Genomic DNA, 16138 nt, shown 5'->3' on the forward strand with positions numbered 1-16138 from the left:
TTCTCCAGCTTGTGAAGACTTTCAAACTCTTGGAGAAGCCAGGATGAAGTAATCAGGCTGAAGTGAAGAAACACAAGAGAACTCTTTATTGCCGGGTACAGTGGTGCCTGCTTATAATCCCAGCTAATTCAGGGAGGAAGATTTTATAGCCCAAGGCCATCCCAACACCTCCCTATCTGCAAAACAAAGTTATTAAAAAGCAAAGGGCTCCGGGAAGGGAACCCAGGGCAGAGAATCCATACAGTGAGCGAGCGGCCCCAAGTCCGGTTCCCAGCGTCACCAACAGTATTTTAAAATGAAAGTAGAATATGTTTATATTTTAAATAAGATTATTTTAATTTTACATGAGACTAGAAGGCTATTATTTTTACAGAGAGAATAAGAAATGTGTGAGATTCAAGCCCCTGCTATCAGTCCCCTACTTCCTCAGGACTTCTGACCACCCCCAAGTCCAACGTGAATCACTGGAGATTAAATTATGTTGAATGCTACTTTGGTGAAAGGAATTTTTATGATTTGTCCAAAGATTGGTCACCCCTCCAATGCCATTTCCGGGACCAGAATGACTAAGTGTTTATCTTCCTTGGCTCCAATATTTCTCCTCTCTCTCTCTCTGCCTCTTCTTTCTCCATATTTTTTTTTTTTTGCATTTGTTATCTCCCCCTTTCATTATTCTGAGTTAACTCCACATTCTAAACACTGCAGGGAAGACTAGGGTGGGCACATGCTACATTTTATGTTGGAACATCCGCCCAAAGCCAAGTGAATTATATGTTCTACTCTTCAACGAAGGAAAGTGAAGAGGTTATTACTAAATGACTTTGAAGAGTCTTTTCACACATACACACACACACACACACACACACACTCAAAAGACAGAACACAAAACCCTAAGATTTGGATTATGTGTAGACTCAAGGGCTATTAAAAGTAACCTGCCTACGCCATGATTCCATTTATATCCAGTTCTAGAAAAGGCAAGCAAGTGTCTAGGCAAAGAACATGGAGCTACAGGGGCTACGTTCCCGGCTGCACGAATTAAGTTCTCTCTTCATCCCTTTCAAGATTACTGAGGTCCATTTGTATTTGTGGGACAGTGAGCCACATATGGGCAAGGTTCAGGTTGAAGATGCTCCAGACATACTGCTCCTTCTCCATCCTCACGCACATCAGCCAAGGGAGCTTGAATTGACTTCCTTAGTTCTGTTTTAACGTGTGCAACAGTGGGGGGGTGGGGGCGGGGAATTGGAGGTCGATACACAGTCTCCGGCAGTTTGAAATGCATGCATGCTGCTTTTATTTGTATTTACCTCGGCCTTAATTTTCAGGCAGATCTAGACACCCATCTCCTAAAATGACACATGCCCCTGCTCGCAATGGGTTTCACAACCAGACCCCTCGCTGTTGGAAATGTGAGGCTAAGTAGTTAACTGGTGACCTAGCAAAAACACCCTAGGGCCGCCTAACCGACCCCCAGAGCGCTCCCATTTGACTGAGCACGGGCCTCAGATCTTCCCGCACAAGGCAGATTCCATAATAAAGTGTTGAATATTTCATGTAATTTATTGAATATCTGTATCCAAAAGATGCTGACACAGCGCAGGAGCAGTGTAGAGTATCGGTTGTTTACCCCCGAGATTGCATGCTGAGTGAGAGCGGGGCCCGAGGTCTCTGCTCAGCTACGCATGGGAGACATCACAAGGCACGTCCATAGCCCGAGGAAATACCAGCATTCACAACCCGAAGCCTGGGTTACGTGGGTAACCAGAGCGCTTCCGTCAAGTTGAAAAACCGTACACTGGATCATGTACATTTGAGATTAACTGTATTACTTTGCCACAGGTGCGCTGCACGGTTGATCTGACAAGAGAGTACGGCTTTTACGTGTGAGGAACAAAGACACACCTTCCCTCTGGAGAGAATCACAACTCCAACCCAGGCACCCTTGGCTCCTGACTATCATCCTAGCTACACAGCAGGCTGAGAAATGAGGATCGAGGTTCAAAGCCAGCCCAAGGAAGGAAAGTCTGTGAGACTCTTATCTCCAATTAATCACAAAAATAGTTCAGAATGGAGCTGTGGCTCAAGGGGTAGAGTGCTAACCTTGAGCAAAACCACAACAAAGAAGCTCAGGGACAGTATCCAGGCCCTGAGTTCAAGCCCCAGGACTGTCAGAACAAAATAAAATGAAATTCACAACTTGGAAAGAAAGATATAAATCCTCATGGAGGGTGGTCAGCTTGCAAAAGCATCCATACTTTCTAGGAAGCGATTTCTGCACTATGTGTGCAAGCATGGATTATAATTAGAGAGTTGTATGCAGAAATAAATCCATGATGGGTAGGTACACAGGTAGGTAGGTAAGGAAACAGGCAGATAGGGAGAGGGAGACAGAGACAGAGACAGAGAGAGATGAGTAGATCACTAAGAAGACAAATGGGTTTCTCTCTTTCTCTGTGTGTATACATGAACGCATATCTGTGTCTACACACAGGCCAAGCTAGTCTGAAGCGTGGCTCACACATTGGGTAACTTCAATACGCACAGCACCCCTGTGGCACTCAGCTGGACTGCGGGCATTTAGGGTCTGAAAAAAAAGAATCCTTTCAAAAGTAGGCCCTGTTTTCTAAGCTCCCCAATATGGCTGATTGGATGTTTTTCCATTTCTTTGCAAAATGAGAAGCGATACTTCAATTCTTTCACAAAAGGTTCCCAGTGAGTTCCCCCAAAACTTTTCAACCTGGTACTTTCTCCATCAGAATAAAGCCCTGCCATGGCGGTGGGGCCAGACTCATGAGCAAAGGTTTACACCATTGAAAAATAGATGGGCTTTGCCTTCCAAGGTGACACGTGCAATGTCAGCCCCAATCAATTGATCGGCGCATAATTATTATTGCAAATGATCCATATCCCTGCTGCAAACCTTAAGGGGAATTTAATGAAGCAGTGAGCACATCAATAATAAGATCTACTTTGGTCTCTATTAAATCTCAGAATTCATAAATATCTGGGCATGTTGTATTATTCTTTCTTTAAATCCTGTGATGTGATCTAAGGTGACCACTGAACAATTGGGTTTAATAAGGAGGCCTTCTTCATACAGTGGCTGGTAGAATCCAGTAGTCCAGAGATATTCAGAAAAAAAAAAGCCGAAATGACAATCAGGTTTTTCCTTTTCCTAGTTAGAATTTCCAATGAGGGAAGTCTGATGATGAATTAAGGTATAATAAATATGATCAAGATGAGTTTCTCTCCCTCTCTCTCCTTCTCCCCACCCCCCTGAATCTCTGGTGCCCATCCTGGGACTTGAATTCAAGGCCTGGATACTGTCCCTGAGCTGTTTTTGCTTAAAGCAAGGCCTCTACCACTTGAACCACAGCTCCACTACCGACTTTTTTGGTGGTTAATTGGAGGTAAGAGTCTCACGGACTGTTCGGCCCTAGGTGGCTTCAAACAATAATCCTCAGATTTAAGTCTCCTAGGTAGCTGGGATTACAGGCAGGAGCCACCGATGCTGGCTCAGTTTCTGTTTTTGAAGAAGTAAGTAGGCACAGATGAGACCTTTTCTGACCACACCCTTCTCCAAGGATACGCAGCCCTGTCTGAGTTCAAGCACTCTGCAGCTACTGAAACACTTGGGCAAAGAATCAGGCAGCTGTCTCTCTGGTGGACACTGCTCCAGGCTAAGGCACAAGGTTTGGTGGACCGTAAGAGCAAGACAGCTTTTGCAGTTCATCTCCCGTAAGCATCCTCAGACATGGGGAGGATGACAGACCAGAGCCACAATGCTGTTTGCTAAGCTCGAGCATTAAGGCGAAGCGGGAATCGGGTTGGTCTCGGGGTCAGAGGAAGCAAGCAGTCATTTGTAAAAACACGTTTGGATGCTGTCTTCTATACACCTTCTCGTCTTGTTCTCACAACGTGCATCTTCTAATAACCTCCCTTTACTCTTCCATCGCTGTCCCTGCTACCAGAGAGCTCTTCTATCTTTACATAGAGCATCAATCACCCTTTACTAGGTGACCAGCCTCTTCTCGGTCCATGCTTTTGGCTGCATCTGAACGAGCTCCCCCATGCGCCCCCCTGAGCCTCTCTCCCTGTCTTTCCTGTCAAAGTCTCAGTTCTCACTCACCATGCACTACTGTAATTCAGTAATTACTTTTTTATTCTTTAACCAAGATCCTGGAATGCAACGCAGAGATATCTGGCCAAATGAGTATTAACTCCCCCCGCCCCCCGCCCCGGGTCCTCCAGATATGCAGCACACGCCTCTGAATTCCCTCACCCCCAACGCAGAGCTGAAAGGAAAAGCCTCCAATCTCCCCCCAAGCTAAACCAGAACTTTCTTTCACAAGTGCTGACTCGGCTTCCACCTGTGCCACATTCCTGCAGAGAGGAGAGATTCTCAGACACAAGAATGGATCCTGCACAGGCCTGACTTGTGTGCCTGCTGCGTGAATAGCTCAAGGTTAATCCTGAGCACACAGTGGAAAGCAACCCCTTTATTCTTTTTAAAATAAATAAATACTGTAATATGACATTATTGGCTCTGGCTGGCTTTGAATGAAGGCTTGGGAAAACATTTGCTGTGTGTAGACAACTTGGTACCAGGTATTCTTGGATGTAATTTTTCCCCCTCTCTGTATGTCTGGGTAGTTCCTTGGGAAAAAGGGCGAAGATGACTGCTTGGTTATTTCTTCAGTATATATAAAAATATATATAAATAAATCAATCTTGTTGCTGGTGAATGAGTCTTTACAAATGCTTAGCCATTTTGATCCTCACCAAAAAAAAAAAAATGCACGTGAATGGTTATGACAGCTCCTGTTACCAAATCCTGCCCCCCACCCCCATCAGTAAGAGGGTCTATTTACAATTGCTCTCAAATGGACAGAACATGTTGCTTTTCATTTTCACTGGTTTTCAAGGCCTTGATCACTTTGTACATTTTAAGTTTCTCGTGCACTTCCTTAAATCCTTACCATGGACTCTATTTTGTACTTCCTTAAATCCTTACCATGGACTCTATTTTGTAAGTGCCAATGTCCAATAGTAAAATATGGGGTATGTATGAATTGTGATGTATTCAGAGGCCACATACAAGTGATACAACGTTTAAAAACTCACAGTTCAATGAAAGTAGTCATACCACAGACATGTGTGAAACAGTTTGTGTACATATCAACTCAGTGATTCCAGTTTTGCCGAGGATACTTATCCAAGTAAGTTCCAATATGTCGATACTTTAAAAGGTGGGGAGAAGATTCCAAAATAATAATAGTAATAAGTGATTAGCAGAAAAGATTATTTTTTTCCATCTGTATTCCCAACGTTATATTGTCCCTGTGGTAATTTCACCATCAGAAAGAAGGTAATTATTGTTCTTTTTAAAAAGAAACTAAATTTTTTTACTAGAAGTTTCCATTATATATACAATATTTCAATTGTTCTGTATAAGTCAAAATAAATTTAAAAATTAATGGAGTTTACTAAAACTCTTGAAAGACATCCAGCAAAACAAAATTCCAAAAAAAAAATTATCAAAACATTTAATAAACTAAAACAAAAGGAGAAACTTCATGACCATTTTCTGCTACCCATTTTGCAAGAATACTGAGTTTGGTACTCAATACTAATTTATTCCTTTACAGCCCAAACTTGAGGAGAATACAAAGTCTTCCATTTCACTGCCAAGCACTGAGCTGGGCTTTAAATTTGGTTTTCTAGTCTCCTCCAGTTATATCCTTATTTATGTATTTATTATTTATTATTTTGTCGGTTGTGGGGCTTGAACTCAGGGCCTGGATGCTGTCCCTGAGCTTTTTCACTCAAGACTAGCCCTCTACCACTTTGAGCCATAGCTCCACCTCCAGTTTTCTGGTAGTTAATTGGAGGTAAGAGTCTCATAGGGACTTTTCTGCTCGGGCTGGCTTTGAACTGCAATCCTTGGATCTCAGCCTTCTGAGTAGCTAGGATGACAGGTGTGAGCCACCCCTGCCCCCAATCTCCTCATTTTAAGGAGAAGAATGGGGTGAAGAGAACACCTGGGATCATACAGTGAGGAACCCCCCCACACACACACAAACCCATGTGTCTCCCCCACACTTCCTTCTTGAACCATTTCTGGCTGCTGCTTAGACAGGCCTCTTATGCCCCATGCCAACCTCCTTCACCCTACATCCATCCATTCCCAGAAGAACTTGCTTCATTCCAGTATTAGCGGTTCTCATGGCCAGAGCTCACTTATACCAAACACCTATTGCTTCCCTTCTATGATTCTATTTCTTCCTCTTACACTGCTTTGTCTGGCCATCACTATGACCATTGTAGAAGACAACTAGGGAAGGGTGGCCTGCCAACTGTTGGGCCAACAATACAGCCTGAGCATGGACTAGCCACATGGTATCAGCAGCCACTGCTCTAAGTACTAGGGCCAGGGCCCCATGACCAAAACCCGGGACAGAGGCACTGCCTATTTTCAAGCTGGAGAGACGAAGGGCTCTAGGAGTCACTTCTTCATCTGAGCGTTCAACTTTCAGCCTCTCGGTTAGCCATGGTTGAGGAAGAGCAAATAAAAAACGCCAAGGATAAACTAGGCCCAGTGGATCACGGTTATAATCCTAGCTACTCAGGAGGCTGAGATCTGATGACAGTGGTTTCCAGTCAACCCAGGCAGGAAAGTTTGTGAGAACATCACCTCTAATTAACCACCAAAAGGTGTGGCTCAAATGAACAACAATAGGCTTGGGCAAAAAAAGCTGAGAGACACCACACAAGCCCTGAGTTCAAGCCTCAGTACTAATGTGTGCGCCTGCGCATGTGCACACGCACACACACACACACACACACACACACACACACACACACACACACACACACACAGAACCTGCAAGCATTAAATAGCTTTGACAATGTATGTTGTTGTCATGGGTCTGTTTGATCACTCCTTGCTTTGTTAACCTCTGACTGTGCCTCATTTATAATAAACTTCATGATAGGTATGTAAAGATAGGAATATACATAAGCCTAGGGTGTAGGTGTATTTCTACCTGGAGTTTTAGGCATCCACCCGCAGGTGTTCTTTGAACAAGCCCCCTGCAGACCTGCAGATTAGGGCTGTGATACACTTTCAAAGAATATCGGGGAGCCTGATTTTGATGAATACGCCTCACTCCCAAGACCATTATCATATCTTACCTCCGGCACATCTAGAAACTTGCAAATAGAAAGGATGTATCTGTTTACAAATGTGTGTGTGTGTGTGTGTGTGTGTGTGCAAGTACACATCTGCATGCATGTGAACTCTCTTTTTGTAAAGAAATACTGGCTCCCCCTGGCTTAATTTTTACCAAGAAAGTATTAACCTCAATGCTATGGGCCTTTCCTTGCATTAAAGACTTCAGGGAAAATGTAAGGTTATCATGCATATGGGAAGAAAGAAGAAGAAGGAGGAGGAGGAGAAGAAGGAGAAGGAGGAGAAGGAGGAGAAGGAGAAAGAGAAGAAGAAGAAGAGGAGGAGGAGGAGGAGGAGGAGGAGGAGGAGGAGGAGGAGGAGGGAGGAGGAAGGAGAAGGAGGAGGGAGGAGAAGGAAGGAAGGAGAAGGAAGGAAGGAGAAGGAGGTGTGGGGGGGGAATCCCTCCCATCTTCTCCTCAATCCTCCATTAACTAATTGTGTTCCCGTTCTCATTTGTACACTTGCCTCTCTGATTACCCTTTTAATTTAGCACATTAACCACACTCTCCTTACATGCCTACTCCATCACCAAGCTCATTTAAGTCAAATGCCCTTGAAGACACTTTGCGTTCCTGAGGACACTTGGCGATTATTAAGCTGTGTTGTGTTTCTGATCTATATTATTCAAGGATTTTTTATCCCATGTGTTTCTCATCCCCCCCCCCCAGCCCATTCCAATCCCTCTCCCAGCTTCCCCATAGCGCCTGCCAGTTCCAATGTACTTTCTACTTTTCTTCTTTCTCATAGAGAAAGGGCAACGCAACAACCAAACCTACGAGAGCAAAGGACTCCACCAAGCGGAACAAAACGTAACCCTATTTCCCTCTGGCCGAGACAAGACAAAGAAACTTTCTGGCTAGTCATCATCACCGAAACCCTGATAAGACATTGGAGCAGCACGAACACCAAGTCCATAACCAAACACAACGCCAGCAAACAAAAACCAAAGACGTCACCACAGCTGGGTAATTCACAGCCTGACTTGATCTATTCTTGTCCTTTCATTTTGGGGTGCTGGGGATGGAACACCAGGGCGTTGCACTTGCTAGGCAAGCGCTTAGTCACCGAGCTACATCCCAGACCCCAAGTCTGACTTTAAGCGACTACAATATCATGTGAGCAGGGCTTGGATGTTTATTCTATCCAGTCCACAGTACTGCTAGTAGGACATGGGGGTTCAATTGGTCTCCACCATTCCCAAAACTTTTCCCTTCAGACACCCACCTTCCCTTCCTGATTTGTCTTTCTTCCATCTCTAATGTCTTAGGCTAATAAATGGAAAACACAATGTAGAACTCCCCCCTTCATTCTCTCTCTCTCTCTCTCTCTCTCTCTCTCTCTCTCTCTCTCTCTCTCTCTCTCTCTCTCTCTCTCTCTCTCTCTTTCTCTCTCTCTCTCTCTCTGTCTGACTCTCCCTAAGTGTTTTGTGTTTCTGGGTTGTCAAAACAATCCTCTATTGCTTTCAGAAATTATCCTGTTGGTATTGAATATCAATTTTTCAATTTGTTTTTCTCTGAATGGGGACACGAGGTTTGTACAGAAACTCATTTGTGTATGTCGTTCAAACCGGCATCCTTTGATCAAGTACCTGTCGGCTGGCTTAGGAGATTTTCTAAAGGTATTTGAAATATCACTCCAAGAGGAAGAGGAAGAAGGGCGATCTCACAGTGAGTCCATTTTTATAGGTTTTTTTCCAAAGATAAAGAATATGTAAAGTTGTTTGCCTATTATGTATTACACATAAATCTTTTCAAGTTCATGGTCATTGTTTCTGCCTTAAAAATAAATACATGCAACTCCTTTGTACAACTACTTAAAGATAAGAAAACGTATTTTAAAAAAATAAACACTTATTTGGAAGAAATATAAACTCGGTGCCTAGAAGTTCCTAGTCAAAGCCTGAGCGTGTCTTTCATTCTATTTATTTTAATTTTTTTTTTGGTGCTAGTTCTGGGGCTTGAACGCAGGGCCTGGGCACTGTGTCTGAGCTTTTTTTTTTTTCCTTTTAACTCAAGGCTAACACTCTACCACTTAAGCCATAGCTCTGCTTCAGGCTTTTTCAGTAGTTAGTCCCTTCCTGAGATGGCTTTGAACCAAGATCCTCAGATCTCAGCCTCCTGAGTGGCTAGGATGACGGGCAAGAGGCACCAGCACCTGGCTCCAGTCTTCTATTTTTGCCTCCTTCGGCTAGAGCTGTCTTTGCCGCTCTGTATCATTGAACCCTAATTCTTTTTGGTAAGAATCTGTAAGCCCCTGCATTCAATGAGTTGAGTGTCCTTATTATCTAGAAACGAAGAAAATGGACAGGGGGCATGATGATACAGATCGCCTGACGGACAAAGAGGAGTGTGCGTGTAAACAAAATTTCAGGGAAAAGAAATACAAAGGGAAAAAAAATACATAAAAGTACTGATCAATTTACATCAATGTCTTCTGGGTTGCTCAAGCAGAAAATAACATATTCCGCACTCTGCCAGAGAGAGAGAGAGAGAGAGAGAGAGAGAGAGAGAGAGAGAGAGAGAGAGAGAGAGAGAGAGAGAGAGAGAGATTGAGTCTGCAGCAAGCAAAGGCCAAGAGTGGCTCAGGCTGAGGGGAAGACCTGAGTCTCCAGTGAGCTCGCACTGCTTTACTTTCCACCAGTCCTGTCTGTCCGTCCACCCCTCGTCAGCTGGGCCGGGGGAGGGAGGGGGGGAATGATGGGAGAGGGGCATTCACCCTTCCTCTACCTGTAGAGGAGGTGTGCACGTGGGAGCCCAGCCCCTTGTCAATGTGTAGTCACACCTTGAAGAAACAAGACAGTGCTCCTTTGGATAGAGAGAAGGCCGGCGGGACTCGGGGAAGGGCAAGGTGGGGGTGGGGCTTTGAAAGCACACAGTGTGGCTTTTGTTCTGCGGGGGGCGGGGGGGATTTGGTCTCCTCTGGGTGAGGAAGTCCAGGTAAGTCCCAGTCACAGAAGGCGAGTGGTCTCCCTTGGGTAGAGGCCATTCTGCTCTCTGCCTCAGGTCCCATTTAATCTTATTCCCTGGGGACCTAGAGGGACCCAGGCTGATGCTGTCTGTTCCAGCAATGTCCATCGAAATGAAGTTCTTGAAGAGAAAAACCTAAGAGGAACAGGAGGCATCTTTGTATTCCTGAGGGTTTTCTTTTTCTTCTCTTCTATAATGCAGTCCTAGTCGTAGAAAGATATTCTGAACTTTGGGATAAAGAAGTAACATCTCTTTTGTCCAAAATTGGAATGTTTTGTTTGGCTGCCACAAACCATTTCTAGCACAACTTCTAACTTCAACAACAACAACCACGCACACACACACACACACAAAACTATTCAGCTAATGAGTCAACTTACTGGGAAACAAAACAAAAGACATTCCTTGGGTCAAAAGTAGAGTAGAGTAGACACAGAAATCGAAAAGGAGGGTCCTAGAATGGCATGCAGCAAAGTGAAGCAATGATCAGAAGTGGGAACAAGGAGTCAACAACCGGTACCTTGCAGTCAACAGGTGATTCATTAACAGTCAAAGCTCTACACTTTAGGCTTTCATAAGATTTCCCCAGCAACACTGCTAACTTAAACTATCACATCCAAGTCCCCCAGTGCTGACAGACACACGGCAGCTACTCAGGAAAGACTTAGGAAATAATACTGGAATGGGATAAACATACCATAAGTGAACATATTCGCCCCTGTTGGAATTTTATACCCAGAAAGAATTGACTGCTGGGGAACTGGTTAAGTGTATTTTGGAATATCCACTCACTAGATGTTGGCCAATGCAAACACCTCCTCCTGGAAGAGTATCTTTATGCATGAAATGCGAAGCAGTCAAGCCGGGTTACCAAAACAGTAGGTTTTAAAGCATTTACAATCTCATCCTAGGAAAGAGAATATTCCCTCTCAGTGGTCTTGCCTGTTTGTCCTGCCTCCAGTTTTAATGGGCCGGAAGTGGATAAACACAACTGGTAAGGCCTTTAGAGATGAAGGCATGTCTGCCCCTCCCCCACTGCAGCAAAAGCCACTCAGGGGTCTGTGCCCATCTCAATCCTTCAATCAGTGACGTCTCCCTACGGGCAGGTGTGTTAGAAACGTATACATTTTGGATATTCCCAGGAATATTTTAGGAGCTACAAGTGTCCTTTCTATTCGTTTTCTTCCCATTGGCTAATTTTACTCCCCGGGATACCCCTGTGGCTTGTTTGACCTCAAAGCGGGGAAAGCAGCAGAAGCTACCATTGCTATGCTGGTGAAGCGCACCAGGGGCCCGGGCGACGGTACGCAGGTACCGTCTGCACCCGTGATGTAGGCCTCCTCGCTGACCCGCCCGGATGCCGCCCACCCAGTCATCCACACTCTGCTTAAAACCCAGGTCCTGGCGAAAATTTTACCAAGCTGGTAGGCATGCAGGAGGAGGAAAAAGAATTTAGAGAACCCAGCCCAGGCTGGCCGGGCAGGCAGGATGAGGTCGGAACGCAGGTGCAGGGCTCGGGGAGATTCAGCTTCTTCGAGTGCCGCAGCCAGGGGGGACCGGCACAGCCTGGTCTGTGGGGGCTCCACCGACAGGCAGACGGACCTGGGTGGGGGAACTCTCTAGAGTCTCAGGATTCTATAGGAAGGATGGGTCATCGGGTCCTTATTTTTAATCTGACTGGGGCTCACAGGGGTAATAACCCAGCCATCCCCTGTCTAGTCCTTCCCAGCATCGTTCAGGAACCTTCTACTCTGACTTTTCTCCTCTACAGCAAGCCCAGGTTCTCATGTATTAAATGATGTTTGAAGAAATGGTGGGGATAGCAGATGTAAAAAAAAAAAGTTATGAAGGAAAAAGAATTAAAAGCGTAGTGGGTCATATGGATGCATGTCTCTCATCCCAGCACTCAGGAGGCCGAGACAGAAGGATCTAGAGTGTGATACAGTACATAAGACCCTGTCTAAAGAATTCCATAAATAAATACACCAACAAATCATTGCCTGATGAACGAAACAGAAGAGGTATAGAAGTATAGAACAGAACAGAACCACAGAACAGGAGTACAGAAGTAAGAAAGATGACTACAAACAAAAAGAAAAAAGCAAAAGAAAGGATACTTGGGACCTAAAAGGGCACATGAGTGGAAATAAAATCCAAGGGGTTCTAGAAGAGAGGAAAGAAATGGATGCTGGGAAGGTGGCTCAGTGGTAGAGCGCTTGCCTTGCATGCCTGAGGCCCTGGGTTCGATTCCTCAGCGCCACATATGCAAAAAAAAAAAAAAAAAAGAAATGGAAACCTGATGGACTTTACAAACACGCATGCGCTTCCCGGAATTTATGTGGGGTCGCATTTCAACCAGGACCTAAGGAAATTCGGGTCTCTTCTTTCTCAGTTGCAAGAGAAATGTCACCTTGCTGGCTCTTGTCACTCTGCTCAGCCTGCCAGAAATGGTTTCTCTGTGTCCCAACGGAGGTCAGATGCTGGTGAAATGGACCAGGGAAAAAGTGGAACTCGAGGCCTTCTAGATGGGTCTGGGAGCTCACACCTGTAAGGCCAGCCCTCTAGTGGAGGATGGGAAGTTCCAAGCCACCCTGGACCGCACACAGAAAAAAAAACGTGATGTCCTGACAACCAAACAAAAAGGAAAAAGAAAAAAAAAACGAAAGAAGGAGAAGGAAGGAAAGCTCTCGTTTATCCTGCGGCACTAACGGGGCCCCACGCAAACACATCTCCCTGCTCGATCTGGAAGTCCATAGAAAACGCCAGCTGCTGTCCCGCTCTGTCCAGACAGGGTAAAGAACAAGAACGGAAACTGCCCAGAAACCACAGCCCAGCACCGAGAACTCAACAGCCATTTCCCCATTCACCACCGGTGCTCACTCAGGGAAAACTAAGTACGCTGAAAACGACTAACTTCATTTGTTTGGTTGGTTTTTAGTAGGAAAGACTTCTTAAAGAAATTTGGGGGGGGGTTATATATATCTAAAATATCACCCCGGGGTAAATGACTTAAATGCTGTGCATCACGGATCACTTAACCAGGCTGGTTTACAGGGGCTGTGCTGTCTTCCATTAGCACTATTTTTGAATTCGCCATAGCCTTTCTCATCCAAAATCCAGAAAAGACCATCTCAGGCCCTAATGTGACGGTGCGAGTTCAGCATTCACCCTGTCTGCTTCCATCCCTCCTCCAGCCAGAAGTTTTCCACTTTAATAAAAATACACTCCTCCCCGCAATTCTACGTGCTTATATTAACACGGGCGCATCTAAAGAGGCTGCTTCACAGATTCAAGAAACAATGACAGCAGTGGAGTTAATACAGCTCTGCTGGTTCTCTGTCCACAGGAGAAGAGCGGAGCCCCCTTGCATACATCTCTACTACTGCTGGCGCTGGTTGTCCTAAAGCAAGATGAGCTCTCCACTCATATTTTAAAATTTATTTATTTACAGACTAGGAAGCAAGAGCAGAAACTTCAGTTAGAAAGAAGCAGAGGAGGAGGAGGAGGAGGAGGAGGAGGAGGAGGAGGAGGAGGAGGAGGAGGAGGAGGAGGAGGAGGAGGAGGAGGGAGGAGGAAAGGAAAAGAGGAGAAAGGAAGGAAGGAGTGGAAAATCCCACAGATCTCGCAGCGCTAAGCTAGCTTGCTAATTTATCTCTCCCTAAACAGCATGCAGCCAGCTGTTCTAAAGTCTTGGCCATTTTTTAATGCAAAATTTGAAAGGAAAAAAAAAAAACAAGAAGAAATCGGAATTAAAGAACACTGCGACCGTTTTTGGATTTGATCATGGCAACTCATGAAAACACAGCACCAAACACCACCACCACCACCACCACCACCAAAAACCACTAAGTCAGAAAGAAGAAAACATAGAGCTCTCAAAAGCTGGGGATGAATGAGGAGGAAACAGGTCAGTAAGGGTTTTGGGCAGAGTTGGAAGAGGGTCTCAGGAATGCTTCAACAGCTCCTTCCCCTGACTTTGGGCCACAGACGTGCATGGGATACTTCCCAGGGAGAAACTTCATAAATAAAACCCACACCATCACTTAGCGGGTCAGAGAAAAGTGTGAGTGTGAGCTCTCTCACCGAGGGCTACAGGATTTGAAACTTGTTTAGGATGAACCCGAACCCACACACAAAACCAAAAGCCTCAAAGTGGCCCCTTCTCCCACACACATACAGTAGTTACTTCTTCAGGATGAACACATGGGAATCCCACGTGACTGGACATCATCACCATTTTTAATTGTGCCATCAAGACCAGGTGGGAAGAGCATCCTGTGTTTTCATGTAAAAGCAGCTCAGCCAAGTTTATGTATTGGTTTTTCTTTTTTTCCCCCCCACCCTTTTTTTTGATGTTTCCAAATACCTCTTTAAAGACAGGTGAGTTTGAAGAGAAAACTTGATGATTAAAATTTAAACACACACACACATACACACACACACACACAGAGCTGGTCTGTCTTCAACTACTAAAATTCAATGACTTGAAAGGTAGATGGGCACAGGACAGGCTCAAGTTCCTACAAAGGAAAAAACATCCACACAGACTCAAGGCCCAATGGGTGTGTACACCCAGAGGCCACGGGGCCCCCACGGAGGTGGACAGAGCCCCATCCCTGACAAAGCATTCAATCAAGAGGCCTCTTCTCTTCCAGCACTGAGAAGGCCATGCTCTGAGCTGAACACAGCAGAGTGAGGAGAGAGAGGCAGGGCTGGGGGAGGGGGAAGGAGGAGGTTTTACCTAAGTCTGCTGAACAAGAAAAAAGGCGCAGAGTTTTCCAGGCTAAACATCTTCCCTTACTTGGGAAATCTGAAAGCACCTTTCTCTAACATGAGATCACACACCTGGGTGATATGTGACTAAATAACAAATCCACATGTGCCATTCACTGGCACAACCAGACCAGAGTGTGTGTGTGTACACACACACACACACACACACACACAGACACACACAGGAGGGGAGGGGATTGTCGGTCATAACTCACATTGATTCAGTGTATTTAATTTAAAGACATCTCTTACACCAATTTTTTTTTAAAAAAAGATCACAACTACATAACTATCATAACTACTTAACATCCATCAGGAAGCAGCCACAGCAAATTTACTTCTGGTATGAGCAGCCTTGGTAACTCCAAGCTCTCTCTTTTACACACACACACACACACACACACACACACACACACATACACACACACACACACACACACACACACACACACCTGCTTAAGGCTAATAAAACACAGTGCTCACAGCCACAACACCCAACCCTCAAATTGAGAAATAAGTAGTCATTCATGAGACAGAGACAGAGATTGAGGGAGAGAAAGAGAGAATATACAAAACCAAACAAACAAAGCTATAGCACTTCCCAGGATAGTTTCTCTTGGTAATTACATGAAATCCCACACGAGTCACAGTGGTGGGGGAAATTTCGTTCATGACTAAAACCAGCTTCCCTGGACCTGATTGCTCTTTTCTTCTCTCCATTCCCATCATCAAGAAAAAAGAAAAGCCACGCATTACCAACCCCCCCCCCACACCACCACCCGCCGGCACATACACACACACGTATTTTTGCTCCCCCCCTTTTTTTCCTTTCTCTCTCTCTCTCTCTCTCTCTCTGTTTTGCAGGCACAAAAATAAAATAAAATAAAATTGCAGCAGAATGGTAATGAAGAAGCAGGTGTTGCTTCAGCTCCCGGTGGAGATGAACACACATGGGCCCCAGCCGGGAAGCCCACGACCGCACCCCCACACCATCGCCTCACGCACAATCCTTATCCCCCAAGTCAATTCATTAATCAGGGGAGAGAGAGAGAGGAGAGAGGAGAGAGAGGAGAGAGAGAGAGAGAGAGAGAGAGAGAGAGAGAGAGAGAGAGAGACTACCTACCCACAGATACATCATCATCGTGTAAGACAAACCAAAGGCTCC

The 16138-nt window shown here is 45.1% G+C and overlaps 1 protein-coding gene across 9 annotated transcripts in view; it reads right to left on the minus strand.

Moving 5' to 3' along the window:
• The window catches only part of Rbfox1 (RNA binding fox-1 homolog 1), a 1026253-nt gene that overhangs the window by 445457 nt on the left and 564658 nt on the right, over positions 1-16138 (minus strand). For 2 of the 9 annotated variants that reach the window (XM_070003526.1, XM_070003519.1), the window contains exon 1: positions 16097-16132. The exons of the other annotated variants lie outside the window; for them this stretch is intronic. In XM_070003526.1, coding sequence (XP_069859627.1) covers positions 16097-16114 — 18 coding nt within the window. In that variant the 5' untranslated portion in view covers positions 16115-16132. Of the gene's footprint in view, positions 1-16096; positions 16133-16138 lie in introns of those variants that run through there. 9 annotated transcript variants of the gene reach the window in all.

This window comes from Dipodomys merriami, unplaced genomic scaffold, assembly GCF_024711535.1.
Source record: "Dipodomys merriami isolate MVZ:Mamm:240054 unplaced genomic scaffold, mDipMer1.0.p SCAF_60, whole genome shotgun sequence".
Classification (NCBI taxonomy): domain Eukaryota; kingdom Metazoa; phylum Chordata; class Mammalia; order Rodentia; family Heteromyidae; genus Dipodomys; species Dipodomys merriami.